Source organism: Cherax quadricarinatus, chromosome 34 (assembly GCF_038502225.1).
Source record: "Cherax quadricarinatus isolate ZL_2023a chromosome 34, ASM3850222v1, whole genome shotgun sequence".
Classification (NCBI taxonomy): domain Eukaryota; kingdom Metazoa; phylum Arthropoda; class Malacostraca; order Decapoda; family Parastacidae; genus Cherax; species Cherax quadricarinatus.
Genome location: NC_091325.1, coordinates 20272535 through 20289372, shown reverse-complemented (window position 1 = coordinate 20289372; position 16838 = coordinate 20272535). Strand labels below are relative to the sequence as shown.

At 42.2% G+C, this 16838-nt stretch overlaps 1 protein-coding gene across 3 annotated transcripts in view; it reads left to right on the top strand.

Annotated features, from left to right (window-relative positions):
* LOC128693671 (monocarboxylate transporter 14-like) overlaps positions 1-16838 on the top strand; it is a 489471-nt gene that overhangs the window by 51040 nt on the left and 421593 nt on the right. For all 3 annotated transcript variants that reach the window (XM_070091219.1, XM_070091218.1, XM_070091217.1), the window contains exon 2: positions 5446-5973. In XM_070091219.1, coding sequence (XP_069947320.1) covers positions 5539-5973 — 435 coding nt within the window. In that variant the 5' untranslated portion in view covers positions 5446-5538. The remainder of the gene's footprint in view (positions 1-5445; positions 5974-16838) is intronic.

The window sequence follows — 16838 nt, the reverse complement described above, 5'->3', positions numbered from 1 at the left end:
TCAGGCGAATTTCTCTTAACCTTTCATCGTAGGACAATCCCCTTAGCTCTGAGACTAGTCTTGTTGCAAACCTTTGCACTTTCTCTAATTTCTTGACGTGCTTGACCAGGTGTGTGTGTGTGTGTGTGTGTGTGTGTGTGTGTGTGTGTGTGTGTGTGTGTGTGTGTGTGTGTGTGTGTGTGTGTGTGTGTGTAAATATGTACATGTGGGAGGGGGGAGGGTTACTACCTATTAAAGTTTGCGAGAAAAGACCTCCAGGATTCCGCTTAACTCACGACTAACTGACGTGAAATCACTTCATCATATCTAATTTTGATGCCACATCATCTACTCTATGTCAATGCTAGGTCATTCCAAGGTGTTTGTCTCTTAACTGTGGCTATTAGATGTCCTCCTTCCTCATTCTTTTCTCATCTCCCAGGTTCATTACTTTGTTTTTACTATTATTAAATTCCTGTAACTATATTCGACCACTTCAGAAGTGTGTCAAGCTCTTCCTGCAGCATTCTTTTATCATCTTCAACTTTTATTCTCATTATTTTTGCATGTTTCGTAAATAAGGATATATAGAAGCTAATTTCTGTAATTATGTTTTTAATATACACCAGGATCAGTATTGGTGCTGACACTGATCACTCTGGCTCTCCACTAGTTACACTCTCCCAGCCTGACTTTTCATCACTTACACTAACTTTTTTTTTTCTATGCTAATAGCTTTCCTTTTACCTCGACTTGCTCTTCTAATTTACCAAGTAGCCTTCTTCTATGAGCTGCCGAATCAAAAACCTTCTTATAGTCTATAGACATATACAGCCTATCTATGTTTGTTTTTCTTATACTACTTCTGTTATCCTCTGGTGTCTGTGGAAGGTTTATAAGGAACAACAGTCTTCCATTTCTACACTCATGCTGGCGTTGTATAAAGAATTTAGTAATTTCAAGATGCTCAACAAGTTTCCTTCGTATAATATATTCCAATATTTTACAAATTATACATGTTATCGACACCGGTCTAATACTTTACTTGTCAATAAAGATTTGTTAAAAAATCTGTGTGAGGGCCTTGTACAGTATTTCAGCTCCCCTTAATATTCATGGTGATATTATGTCTGACCCAGATGCCTTTGATGTATCAAGTTGCATTAAGAGTTTCCCCTCCCCTCATATCCTCTTTTTTTTTACACAGTGTTTTGCAAATTAGATTAAGGTTCCTAACTTTATTTACAAGCTAAGAGCTGTTACATACATCAGCTCATTTGAAAGCTTTTTTATTGTTATGAAACTTACAAATAGAGAACAGGATGAATTTCGTTCAGTGAGCAATAATTTTATTGTGTTTATCCTATCTTCTATGAAGACACTGGAATTTTATTTTGAGCTCATTGCGTACCTCCCTGTCGTTTCTTGTGGGTGTTTTCCCTTCTGTTCACCGTGTTGTCACTTGATCCTTCACTGTTATCTTTCTTCTGATGTAGTTTCGGTTCTGATTTTGTCTTCGTTGTTATGGCAATTTCAAATTGCTCTGTACCCTTCTCGCTCGAATATAATCGTTTCTGTTTTTTTTAATTGTAATCTAGATTATTCGCTGGAATTGAGCGTATTCTGTACTTTCTTCTATGCTCATATGTTTCTGTATTTTTGCCTCTTTACGTTGACTATTGAACCGTGGGGTCACACAGTCTTTTCTCTATTGTCTGGTGCGTGCGTTCAAATTTGTCCGTCGTTTCTTTGCACTTTGGCTGAAAATTTTCATTCCATCAGGAATACCGTATATAACTCAAATTATGGGTTATACAAGCTCAATAGCTATCTAGTAGAGTCTGTTGTACACAACGTTGAACAACAGTGCTATACAAAATCACAGGATTGCTCATTTTGCCAGGTGGTCTCATGATGGATTGGTGACGCTCGACCTGTTGTCTACGCACCAAAACACCATGCTACGCCAGTTGGTGTATGGTTATATAACGCGTTTAGCTGTGATGGCACCATACATTGACAAGATTACCTGATTACATAGGTAGTGGGTTAAAGAATATTAGAAGTAGAAATCTGGATCATAGAAATATTATAGGAATGGTAGAGAAGAATCCTAAGTAAGGGATAATACTCGATACTGAGAAGAATAGTAGACAATGTAAAGGATGCGTCTCAGTACCCCTGAGAACATTCGGAAACAGGACATTCAAACGGACAAAGAGAACATTTATTTCCTCTCTTTTATTAATTAAATAGGTTACACAGAATAATAGCAATCCATATATATAATAACCACTGAGAAACTTATTTTCTCAAGTCACAGGACCTGTTCTAAACGGTTAGAAAAAGCTTGGGGCGGACTATTATATCTTCTAATTTCATAATTCTTGACTTCTCAAAACCCTCTTACCCCATATGGGGGGATGATGGCAATGGTGGGTGTGACGCCGACCGCTGGCCACTGTCTAAGAGAGCCAGGAGGAGGCGACAGGCCCACTCTGTGTTATTCTGAGAAAAACTTCCCCTCCTTCAGTTGTAGCCTTGCAACATTGCATAGCTCCAGATGACGAACTGAGAGGTGTGAAAGTACTTGAGCTACAGATTTTCGTAGTGAGCCTTCTTGACAACCCCGTGTTAATGAGTAAAATAAACTTGTAATTCCAGACACCACCACTCGTCTAATAAATAATATATATATATATATATATATATATATATATATATATATATATATATATATATATATATATATATATATATATATATATATATATATATATACCCTTGGAGCATGGGTCTAAAGTTCCTCAAAGAGCTGGGTGAAAAAACTCATCACAGAAACCAAGGATCACAGGGCTGGGCATGGGAACGCAGGATCGAGTCCTGGCCAAGCCGCAGTTCTGATTCAAACACACACACACACACACACTATATATATATATATATATATATATATATATATATATATATATATATATATATATATATATTATTTATTAGACGAGTGGTGGTGTCTGGAATTACAGGTTTATTTTACTCATTAACACGGGGTTGTCAAGAAAGCTCACTACGACTGAGATGAAGCAACAAACCCGACTGTGTCTTGCAGGTGTGCTGTTATCACCAGGTGGGGTGCAGGTGTCACCAGGTGGGATGCATGTATCACCAGGTGGGGTACAAGTGTCACCAGGTGGGGTGCAAGTGTCACCAGGTGGGGTACAAGTGTCACCAGGTGGGGTGCAAGTATCACCAGGTGGGGTGCAAGTATCACCAAGGGAGAACAGTTTCCCCAAGATCTCCCCTCTCCCCCCTCTTTACACTGTATCACCTCCCTCCAAATAAAGTTCTGTATATTTTTTACAATATTGATTATTAATTTAGCAGAAAAACTAACCTAATTGAACAGCATTAGAATATGCCTAATATACTGTATAATGCCACAATGTACCTAACATATCTAAGTGTATTTAAAACCTTATCTATCTCTTTGTCTTTGAGGGAATTTCTGGTTTGGGGGGAGAGCCGTAAACCCGTGAGGTCATACAGAACCTGGGTGAATGTGAGGTGATGAGGGTTGACGATGTACCTCCAGCATCTGTTGTCTTATAATGTGAAGTGATAAGGTTTGGAAATCGTTGAAAGACAAAATCTCTGTATTAAAAACCCAAAATTTGGTAACTTGGCCAGTTTTGCACTTTTCAATAAATTAATATTTACAAACAGGCATTCCAGTTACTAAATTACTGTTCTCCTCTGTTGATTAATCCTTTTGCTGTCCATCACATAGAACTACGTCATTAAAACCAGGGTAGGTAGTGTGGTACAAAACTTGACAAAGGTTTATGAGAGATAAGATGTCACTTGAGATGGACGGGTCTGTGAGGGTAAAACTAAATATTTACGTTTTTTTCCAGAAATAGTAGAAGAATAATGTGAAGGTGTCGCCTCCAGTATATAAACCCCTTCTCCGTGCATATGCTATACTTATATTAACATTGAAGGACGAAACTCATTTTCTCTAGGCTGAGGGACTGTTTAACTTAAACCTCTCATCTTTCACTGTGTTTCTCTGTACTGGACTGATGAAGCTACGGCTAGCGAAACGTTTCCATAATAAAAATACCTAAGCGTTGCATGAATGTTTGTATGTGTATGTATGCATGTATTTATGCATCTGTGTTATATGAACATATATATATATATATATATATATATATATATATATATATATATATATATATATATATATATATATATATATATATATATATATCGTGCCGAACATGTAAAACTGGTCAATTAGCAAGAACTCATTTAAAATTAAATCCTTTCTAAAATTTTCTCTTATACGTTTAAAGATATATTTTTTTCATTAATGCTAATGTAAAAATTTATAATTTTGCAACAAAAGAGTCTTAGAAAACTTACCTAACCTTATGATAGCAAGCGTAATTTATTTTAGCCTAATCCAACTAGATATATTTTAGATTTGTTTAGCTCGTGCGAAAAAAAATGGCGCAGAATGTGACAGTTGGCGTGGCTGTGCTTGTTCGGCACCCAATTATGTGTTCGTGACCAGATGCAAATATTTGGCCAATTTTTTTGTTCGTGAACCAATTTGTTCATGTTCGGAAGCGTTCGTGACCAGAGATTCTGCTGTATGTGAATCTATAACCGATAACAATATACAGTAAAATACCTTAGCCATTAAATATTGGAGCCATTCAAAAGAGGTAGATGGATATATTTTGATCGTGATAGTTAAACGGGAGTCAAAATTTCATGCAATTTTACACATGAAATGGTCAGATTTGTGTTTTCCCAGGTAAGGTAAATTTCTCTCTCGACTGTCATTTAATTAGGAAGCAATTTTTTTTTTAATGTTTGAAGCTACGCCACTGAGAGCTTTGGAAGAAATTCGCGAGTTTCCAGGATGCTGGGAATATGGTCAATACCTTTGATCATAAGGCACCCGCACATTGAAATTTTTCCTAGAATCTGGTCCTTGTTCCGCACACAAGTGTTGAAATTCGAATCCAATAGGATAAGGGGTTCTCGAGTTACGAGCTAATCAAAATCGAAAAGTTGGAGGAAGAAAAAAAAAAAGAAAATTTATGCAACTACTTAAAGATTCTCATTCAGGAATACTTAATAAGTACCAATGCTCAGTAACCAACATAGAGCCAGATTGATCTCTATATTTCGAAACCCTTCTGGGATACTCTTCAGCAGGTACACATGTTCTCCTTTCATTTGTGTATCTACTGAAGAGGATCCCAGAAGGGGGTTTGAAATATACAGATCAGTTAATCTTTTCAGTCTCTGTCTCCATGTGGGTTATTATTGGGCATTGACAAGTGTTCATTACACTTTAGTTATTCATAGGTACCAGTATTAATTAAGCTGAATTTCAAGGATTTATTTTTTGAAAATGCTGTGTTAATGTTTTCTTATGTGGATGTGCAGGCAGGAGCTGGTGAAGTGAGGTAGCTGGTCGAGGAGATGAGAGCAGCAATGGTTGAGCGTATATCCTAGTTAACTACCACCACCACCACCATCATGAAGCTCGACAAACAAATCTCCAACGATAAACCAGCCGACAACAAAGAGGACGAGGTGGCACATGGCAAGACAGACAAGGAAAGGAAGGAAGAGACAAATGAAAGACTAGCGGGAACCAGCAAGGGAGCGAGTGTCGACTCCCCGGAGGAGAACACCAAGAACGATGAGCTTCAAGGCTCTGACAGTCTCACTGAAGTCTCCAACAAGCTCTCTGAAGATCTCATCTCCAAGGAGGACAAGCATAAGGAAGAACCAGAGAAAATGGAACAGGAACTCGAGAACTACAAAGAGCTGGATCTGTCTCGAATTGACTCAAAGATGACGGTGAACCTGGAAACCATACGGGAAGGAGAGGTGCTGGAGATCCCCCCAGAAACCATCTCGCCGCAAGTGCACGCCTCCAAGGCTCAATTCTACTTCGACGACACCACAGTGAGTACCCCTATCTAATAACCAGTTGTACACCTTAGTATTCCAGGAGCAAACAGCTGAAATTTTTCTTACCAAATCTTATGATGATTTTCTAGTCATTATATATTTACAGATGTTATTTACAAATGCTAACTCATGTAGAGTTTGAATACGCGCAGCCTCAGAGTAAACACGCTAAAGGACATATATTGTGGTCACCACCTAGAGTGTTAGGTAAATGGACACAGATGGAACTAACGTTACTTTTTATGTGGGAACTTTTCACTCTCTAAGAGCCCAAAACGTTGCCACAATGAAATGTCACATAGTTGCATCTGTGTCCATTTACCTAACATTTTGTCGGTAATTCTACCATTATTTCCACCTAGCTCCCATCGAGCAAAAATTAATTACTAATCATTTAAATGTTTCATATTTGGGGTTATAAGCACGCTGAATAATTTTCGCTAAAAAAATAACAAGCACTGAAAAGATAGCGCGAGTGAACAGAGCTAAATAAGGACAGGTCTGTCATGTAGATTTTTTCACTTCAAGTCACTCGCAGATTTGCATCACATACATAATCTGTATATGTAAGTGACCAAGTAGTACTGCTTTCAATAAACAAGGAGAAGAACTCTTATAGAAGTCGACAGTATGTTACCAAAGTACCAGGATTTTTTTCTTATATTACCGTGTCCGCTGAAAAATGACATGCAGATAATTGTAAGTTCTACAGATGGAGTTCACACTTCTTGCACATGTTATATGTACAGTGTTGCATAACATTTGTAGAAAGTCAACAAATTTGAAGTCGACATTGTTTTTGCTGTAGTTCCTGTGGTACATGGATCAGTGATCATCATCTGTATCATGAGTCCTCCTGGAAAACATTCGTTTTCAGCTGGTTGGTTGCTACAAGTGTGTAGTTTGCATGTGTGTCTGTCTGCTGAAGGCGATTCCTGTAAGACGTGTAGTCTGGCAGGTTCTATGATCGTAAACCCATGCAGATAAGCAGTTGCAACATTGCATCTATGTCCAGATCCCGTCATTGTCTATGTTCTGTTCATAGACTGAGATTTGGCACCGTACATCCCACCTCCAGTACTGTAACATCCCCTCCCCTCCTTCAGACACTGTACCTCCCACCTCCAGCACTGTAACATCCCCTCCCATCCTTCAGACACTGTACCTCCCACCTCCAGGACTGTAACATCCCCACCCATCCTTCAACATACAGGCACTGTACTTCCCATCTCCTGGACTGTAACATCCCCACCCATCCTTCAAAATACAGGTACTGTGCCTCCCACCTCTGGGACTGTAACATCCCCACCCATCCTTCAGAATACAGGCACTATACCTCCCACCTCCAGGACTGTAACATCCCCACCCATCCTTCAGAATACAGGCACTGTACCTCCCACCCTCGGCCTGAAAAGACAAATACAAAACAAATACGTTCTTGTTTACTGAAACTTCATCTTCTTGAATGATATTCACGATTATCTGATGTCACGAACTATTCGTTGACATTATTCGCTATTTCCTAACATCACTACACCCCTTATAGCTGCCTAACAGTTAGCACGAAGGTCATATGAATAGCCAATCACATGGTTCAAGTTGTGTAAACTATATCTCTTTGCGTCTAGCCAAGAAGATTGAATATCTCAGTTCATTGACAGTGGGGACGTGGATAGAAGGTGCATACATGCGACAAGTGATCTTCATTATCTCCTGGAAATGATCTTGGGTAGTTCCTGGAATCGAGAACTACCGACCAAGCTAACCAAAGGAATGATCGTGAGTGTAATCTGTCTTCAGTTGTGTGAGGGTGTTCATGCTTACACGGCCAAGTAACGTACTCATGATGTCAGTTATAATGTGTCCAGATAAGAAGACCAACTGAGAGTGCCAGCCAGACCAACCGGTGTACTGAGAGTATCAGCCAGACCAACCAGTGTACTGAGAGTGCCATCCAGATCAACCGGTGTACTGAGTGCCAGTCAGATCAACCAGAGTACTGAGTATCAGCCAGATCAACCAGTGTACTGAGAGTGTCAGCCAAACCAACCAGTGTACTGAGTGTCAGCCAGACCAACCAGTGTACTGAGAGTGTCAGCAAGACCAACCAGTGTACTGAGAGTGTCAGCCAGACCAACCAGTGTACTGAGAGTATCAGCCAGACCAACCAGTGTACTGAGTGCCAGTCAGATCAACCAGTGTACTGAGTATCAGCCAGACCAACCAGTGTACTGAGAGTGTCAGCTAGACCAACCAGTGTACTGAGAGTGTCAGCCAGACCATCCAGTGTACTGAGAGTGTCAGCCAGACCAACCAGTGTACTAAGAGTGTCAGCAAGACCAACCAAAGTACTGAGAGTGTCAGCCAGTCTAACCAGTGCACTGATAGTGTTAGCCTGTGTACTCATGAAGCCCAACTAGTGTGTTGAGAGTGCCAGGCAGTGTACACTTGTTGACCAACCAGTGTATTGGCAGTGTCACCCAGCAGACACTTAAAGACTAACCAGGGTATTTACAGTGTTACCTTCGGTATACACAAGAAGAGCATCCAGCATACTGACAGTGTATATATGAAGGCCAATTAAGATACTAGCAGTCACTGCTAGTGTACACATGAAAGCTAGCCAAGGTACTAACGGTCAATGTCATTATAGACATGAAGACTAACCAAAGTACTAACAGTACTGCGTCTGAGGCAAGCGTTCAGGGTCAAGAAATCGTGTCGAGTCTGTTGTTTCATATCTATGATACACTGAGCATGGAATGTCATTGATAATTCCAAGGCACAATACTCAAGGAATGGGCAGGGTTCAAACTCATAGCATGTCAGTTCTAAAACTAGCAGGCCAGTGCTTCAACCACTGTACCATGTGGGCCTAATAAGATACGTCGGACTATGTATATTTTTGTACAACAGGAAAGTCAGCATGAGCTGTACTGTGACCACAGCTCTTATTAGGCCGGCATGGTACAGTAGTTTGAGCATCTGTCTACTAAGTTTAGGAGTGAGTCGACGGTGGGTTCAAATCCTGCCCATTCCAAGAGTTATTAACAATCGTATTATTACGATTCCGCAAGTCTAAGAAGCTACCAAGACATCTGAGTCTTCAACAGTAATCACGATTGTTCTCTAACCAGCTTCCTGATGCATGCACTCCCCCTTCCATGGAGAAGTATATGAGTGTATGCTTCTATATATGAGGATTTCAGTGCTGAAACTTTCTAATGTCCTTTGATCATTTTGTGGCAGATCTTACAGGTCACACAGAAACAACTTGTCTCCCAACTCGAGGAATTACTGGTGCTCATGTTTTCTCAGTCACTTCGCTTGCCTGATCCACTAGAATTCGAATCTAGTGAAGTCTTATTGTCAAGCTGAGTAGAGAGGCCATCCTCTCTACATGTCTGGGTATGCTCTTTTGAAGTGGCCGGCTCTGTGGGTCATACAAACAAGCGACAAGTTGTACAAAGTTAGACGAGACGTGTCTGGCCCTCCTTTTACAACGATAAATCTTGAGACTTTTCTCTGTAGATTTAAGAACAGACGCACACCTCACCTATAGATACTTGTTGACAGATGTTCCTATACCTCTCTCTGACTTGTGGAGTGCTGCTATGGATAATATTATAATTGTTTGCTATGGTTTTGGTCTTTTCGCCCTTTCTTCCCTACTTTGTTGGGCTTAAAAGGCCATCGACCTATAACTAGGCCAGGAGCGCACTTTTTGTTGTTCTGACAAACGGTCACCTGGCACCTAGGAAGGGATAAAAAAAAAAATAAGCTTATGTCTACCTGACTGTTAAGAAGCATAAGTGAGTCAATGTAGTGTGGATATTGTGAGTGATGTGGAAGTGTCAGTAAGATGTACGATGTAAGCTAGTGTTATACTTTCCTTGTTAGAAAATAAGTTATAATATAGTCAGCATACGTTATAGTTAAAAATGTGGTAGCCGGAAGTGACCTTAAGTCATTAAATAGGATAGGGAAGGACCTTGCCTACATACATATGAATGTGTACGGTCGTGAGTTACATCAAACCATACCACGGGCATTACGATTTCGTGAGTCATAAGTTACCTCACCTCAATTAATTTTGTTGCTTTCAGGAAGAGAATTAAAGAGCTAACTAAGGTCGGGTAATCGTGTCTGCTATGAACGGGAGATATTTCCGTCCACAAAGAGCGTCCAGGAAGCTTGTGAAAGGGACTGGACGTAAGGATATGAGAAATGGTAAGAATACTGCTGCAGGGACACTGGTGGAAACTGCCGGGCGTTATAGGGTTTGAGGTGGGTGGGATAGGTTTCGTTGAGACGAAGACGGGCCAGCACAACTTCCCCACGGCAGTTGTTACGGTAGGTGGATGGCCGGTCCACGATGGTTAGGTTAGGTAAGTTTCGTCAGGAAAGAGAGCAAATGTTTCCAGACGCTGGTCTTAGTCAGATGATGACCCGCCGTTGGAGCTTTTGGTCATCTGACCGAGGCTTTTCGCTGGCTTACGGGTTCACCCCTTTAAAAATTATGGTCATAGTTATAACCATTTAATTATATAGTCCATGATGGTTGGTGATTCCTTTTTCAAAGAGAACATTAGCTCCAGCTCCCAGGGAACCAACTCTCATCAAGCTCCGGGACCGACTTAGCAAAGGGTATCGGCCTGGCCATTGATGAAGATATTACGATGACCACGTACCCAGATCAAGGTGATGAACATGACGCATGAGTTTGGCTTATTAGTAATTCGTTTGAGTCAGTAACTCCATTCTGTATAGGTGTCAGAGAAGACTTAGAGTTAGAAAAATAACAAGAGCTTCCTTGTTTTTTCAATGTTGCAAAACCTGTGACTCGGTCTATGGCAGAGTTCGGCAGTAAAGACCGATGCATAATTCGGCAAACGAAACCTGAGGAGCATTCACTCGACCTTATGCAAACACCCACACATTCATTTTTCTTGGAGCCATCAGTGTAAAGGTGGAGGTGACAGGTAGCAGACGGGGATCTGTTGAAAGAGTTGGTGAACCTCCTCTTCCAGCGCAAATTGCTTGTTGGGAGCCATTATGCTCGTCATGTGTAAATATACAGGAAAGGAGCGACATCAAAATAAATAATGTTACTTCGCTGGGTAATAATATTATCACTCTAAAATCCGGGAATGAGCATCCTCGGGATGACACACCTCTTACAGCTACACACTTGTCATGGACACATTACAAAATTACACTAAATTAAATATATATTACATGATATAATTCTTCGTGTGAGGGTGCAGCGTTGATGTTCTAGATGGTGGGGGGCATCTCTGTATGTGTACTAACCTAAATGTGGTTGCAGGAGTCGATTCATAGCACCTGGCACCGCCTCTTCGCTGGTCGCTACTATGGCCACACTTTCCCTGCTCTATGAGCTTTATCATACATTTTATCATACCTGTGTGTGTGTGTGTGCGTGCGTGTGTGTGTGTGTGTGTGTGTGTGTGTGTACTCACCTATTTGTACTCACCTATTTGTGGTTGCAGGGGTCGAGTCTTAGCTCCTGGCCCCGGCTCTTCACCGGTTGCTACTGGGCCCTCTCTCTCCCCGCTCCATGAGCTTTATCAAACCTCGTCTTAAAACTGTGTATGGTTCCTGCCTCCACTAAGTCATTTTCTAGGCTATTCCACTGCCTTACAACTCTATGACTGAAGAAATACTTCCTAATATCTCTCTGACTCATTTGTGTCTTCAACTTCCAATTGTGGCCTCTTGTTTCTGTGTCCCCTCCCTGGAACATCCTGTCTTTGTCCACCTTGTCTATTCCACGCAGTATTTTATATGTCGTTATCATGTCTCCCCTGACCCTCCTGTCCTCCAGTGTCGTCAGGCCTATTTCCCTTAATCTTTCTTCATAGGACATTCCCCTTAGCTCTGGAACTAACCTTGTCGCAAACCTTTGTACTTTCTCTAGTTTCTTGACGTGCTTTATCAAGTGCGGGTTCCAAACAGGTGCTGCATACTCCAGTATGGGCCTGACATACACGGTGTACAGTGTCTTGAACGATTCCTTACTAAGGTATCGGAATGCTGTTCTCAGGTTTGCCAGGCGCCCATATGCTGCAGCAGTGATCTGGTTGATGTGTGCTTCCGGAGACATGCTCGGTGTTATACTCACCCCAAGATCTTTCTCCTTGAGCGAGGTTTGCAGTCTTTGGCCACCTAGCCTATACTCGGTCTGTGGTCTTCTGTGCCCTTCCCCTATCTTCATGACTTTGCATTTGGCACGATTAAATTCGAGAAGCCATTTGCTGGACCAGGTGTCCAGTCTGTCCAGGTCTCTTTGAAGTCCTGCCTGGTCCTCATCAGATTTAATTCTCCTCATTAACTTCACATCATCTGCAAACAGGGACACTTCTGAGTCTAACCCTTCCATCATGTCGTTCACATATACCAAAAATAGCACTGGTCCTAGGACCGACCCCTGTGGGACCCCGCTCGTCACAGGTGCCCACTGTGATACATCATTACGTACCATGACTCGTTGTTGTCTCCCTGTCAGGTATTCTCTGATCCATTGCAGTGCCCTTCCTGTTATATGCGCCTGATGCTCTAGCTTCTGCACTAATCTCTTGTGAGGAACTGTGTCAAAGGCATTCTTGCAGTCCAAGAAGATGCAATCAACCCACCCCTCTCTCTGGTGTCTTACTTCTGTTATTTTATCATAAAACTCCAGAAGGTTTGTGACACAGGATTTGCCTTCCATGAATCCGTGCTGGTTGGCATTGTGTGTGTGTGTGTGTGTGTGTGTGTGTGTGTGTGTGTGTGTGTGTGTGTGTGTGTGTGTGTGTGCGTGTGTGTGTGTGTGTGTGTGTGTGTGTGTGTGTGTGTGTGTGTGTGTGTCTGTGTGTCTGTGTGTCTGACTGTGTGTGTGCATGTATCCCTGCAGGCGTGCATGAGCACCTGCGCGTGTGCGAGTTGACCGCTGGTACTTGTAATATAAGGAATGTCTTCAAGCCCCATGTGGTTCGAAGTACCTATTAAGCGTGTGTTGCTGTTGTGGTTTAATTTTATGAAACACACACACACACACACACACACACACACACACACACACACACACACACACACACACACACACACACCAGCAAGGTTGGACCTTGTATTCACCATGAGTAGTTCGGACATCGAGGGTATCATGTATGAAAGGCCCCTGGGAGCTAGTGATCATGTGGTTCTGTGCTTCGACTACATAGTTGAGCTCCAAGTGGAGAGAGTAGCAGGAATAGGCTGGGAAAAACCAAACTACAAAAGGGGGAACTACTCAGGCATGATGAACTTCCTTCAAGACATTCAGTGGGAGAGGGAACTGACAGGAAAACCAGTACAAGAAATGATGGACTATGTAGCAACAAAATGCAAGGAGGCAGAGGAGAGTTTTGTTCCCAAGGGAAACAGAAATAATGGGAAGAACAGAACGAGTCCTTGGTTCACCCAAAGGTGTAGGGAGGCAAAAACTAGGTGTACTAGAGAATGGAAAAGGTACAGAAGACAGAGAACTCAGGAAAATAAAGAAATCAGCCGAAGAGCCAGAAACGAATATGCACAGATAAGAAGGGAGGCTCAGAGACAATATGAAAATGACATAGCATCAAAAGTAAAGACTGACCCGAAGCTGTTGTACAGCCACATCAGGAGGAAAACAACAGTCAAGGACCAGGTAATCAGACTGAGGAAGGGTGATGGGGAATTCACAAGAAACGACCGAGAGGTTTGTCAGGAGCTCAACACAAGATTTAAAGAGGTATTTACAGTGGAAACCAGTAGGACTCCAAGAAATCAGAACAGGGGGGCACTCCAGCAAGTGCTGGATGAGGTACATATAACCAAGGAGGAGGTGAAGAAGCTGCTATGCGAACTTGACACCTCAAAGGCGGTGGGACCAGACAACATCTCTCCATGGGTCCTTAAAGAGGGAGCAGAGATATTGTGTGAGCCATTAACAAAGATCTTCAACACATCATTTGAAACTGGGCAACTCCCTGAGGTATGGAAAATGGCAAATGTAGTCCCAATTTTTAAAAAGGGAGACAGACATGAGGCACTAAACTACAGACCTGTATCACTAACGTGTATAGTATGCAAGGTCATGGAGAAGATCATCAGGAGGAGAGTGGTGGGGCACCTGGAAAGAAACAAGTGTATAATTGACAACCAGCACGGTTTCAGGGAAGGAAAATCCTGTGTCACAAACCTACTAGAGTTTTATGACAAGGTGACAGAAGTAAGACAAGAGAGAGAGGGGTGGATCGACTGCGTATTTTTGGACTGCAAGAAGGCCTTCGACACAGTTCCTCACAAGAGGTTACTGCAAAAGCTAGAGGACCAGGCACACATAACAGGAAAGGCACTGCAATGGATCAGAGAATATCTGACAGGGAGGCAACAACGAGTCATGGTATGCGACGAGGTGTCAGAGTGGGCGCCTGTGACAAGCGGGGTTCCACAGGGGTCAGTCCTAGGACCTGTGCTGTTCTTGGTATACGTGAACGACATAACGGAAGGGATAGACTCAGAAGTGTCCTTGTTTGCAGACGATGTGAAGTTAATGAGAAGAATCGAATCGGACGAGGATCAGGCAGGACTACAAAGAGACCTGGACAGGCTACAAGCCTGGTCCAGCAACTGGCTCCTTGAATTTAACCTTGCCAAATGCAAAGTCATGAAGATTGGGGAAGGGCAAAGAAGACCGCAGACACAATATAGTTTCCATGGCCAAAGACTGCAAGCCTCACTCAAGGAAAAAGATCTGGGGGTGAGTATAACACCGAGCATATCTCCTGAGGCGCACATCAATCAGATAACCGCTGCAGCATACGGGCGCCTGGCAAACCTACGGATAGCGTTCCGATACCTCAGTAAGGATTCGTTTAAGACTCTGTACACCATCTACGTCAGGCCCATACTGGGGTATGCAGCACCAGTTTGGAATCCACACCTAGTCAAGCACGTCAAGAAATTAGAGAAAGTGCAAAGGTTTGCAACAAGACTAGTCTCAGAGCTACGGGGATTGTCCTATGAAGAAAGGTTGAGGGAAATCGGCCTGACGACACTGGAGGCCAGGAGGGTCAGGGGAGACATGATAACGACATATAAAATACTGCGCGGAATAGACGAGGTGGACAAAGACGGGATGTTCCAGAGATGGGACACAGACACAAGAGGTCACAATTGGAAGTTGAAGACTCAGATGAATCAAAGGGATGTTAGGAAGTATTTCTTCAGTCATAGAGTAGTCAGGTAATGGAATAGCCTAGAAAGTGATGTGGTGGAGGAAGGAACCATACATAGTTTTAAGGCGAGGTATGATAGAGCTCATGGGGCAGAGAGAGAGAGGACCTAGTAGCAATCAGCGAAGAGGCGGGGCCAGGAGCTGTGAATCGACCCCTGCAACCACAAATAGGTGAGTACACACACACACACACATTACATTACCAGGATATACAAAACTAGCTAACCAGAAACTGTTTTCATGCGGCTTGGCAAAGAATGATTTAATATAAACCATACCACGGGTGGGGCTTGAACTCACGGTTAGAGAGTCATAAAACTCCAGATCGACACGTTAGCCACTGGGCCAGCTGGCTACCATAAGATTCACCCAACTAGGTATATTTGTATACCATAGAAAGGTGAAGCATAGGCACAACTGTGACCACAAATGCAAGTTTTTACAGACGAATCTCCCGCCAGCGTGGCCGTGACGAACTCTAACTCAGAGTCCCTTCAAAGCCGTCATCATGACTCATGTAATCGTAATGACACGAATGCAGTGGTCGGAGAAGAGGCAGATGCAGTTTAATGTAGACAAATGTTGGGTTCTAAGTCTGGGAAGAGAGAATAACCACGGCACTTAACTTGACTCAAGAAATCGTAATGACACGATTGCAAACAAACCATACCCCCGGCCGGGATTGAACCCGCGGTCATAGAGTCTCAAAACTCCAGCCCGTCGCGTTAGCCACTAGACCAGCTAGCCACAATAAGATTCATCCAACTAGGTATATTTCTACACCATAGAAAGGTGTAGAAATATACCTAGTTGGATGAATCTTATTGTGGCTAGCTGGTCTAGTGGCTAACGCGACGGGCTGGAGTTTTGAGACTCTATGACCGCGGGTTCAATCCCGGCCGGGGGTATGGTTTGGTCACGGCACTTATAAAGTGAATAATATAGATCTCAATCACTCTGAATGCCATAAAGATTTAGGAGCTCTGGTTAGCTGTATGTAAAGCCAAGACAACAATCATAAATAAACAAACAACCCGCATATAGGAGAGAGGAGTCTACGTCGACGTTTCGGTACGACTTGAACCATTTACAAAGTCATACTAACCAAGTCGGACCGAAACGTCGTTGTGTGCTCCTCTCTCCTATATGCGGGTTATTTGTGTATTGTTCCAGTCATGGTATTGTGCCTTTTTTGTTAGTTATTAACAGTCATAAATGTTCGCAATAAAGCTAATATTTTTTTTGGCTGTATATAAAGAAGTATAAATTAAAGGAATACTCAGGTTAGCTTCAACTTGATATATCTTTAGTTAGGCCTCATTTAAATTATGCTACGCAGTTCCAGTCTCCCAATTTCAGAAAAGACATAAATGCGTTGGAAAACTTACAGAGAAGGATGACAAATTGATCCCATGTATCAAATATCTTTTCTGCGAAGATAGACTGAGGGCACTGAATCTACATTCTCTGGAAAGGCGTAGAATTAGGGGGAGATATGATTAAGGTGTATAAATGGAAGGCAGGAATAAATAAAAGGGATATGAATAGCGTGCTAAAAATATCTAACCAAGACAGAATTCGCATAAATGGGTTCAAATTG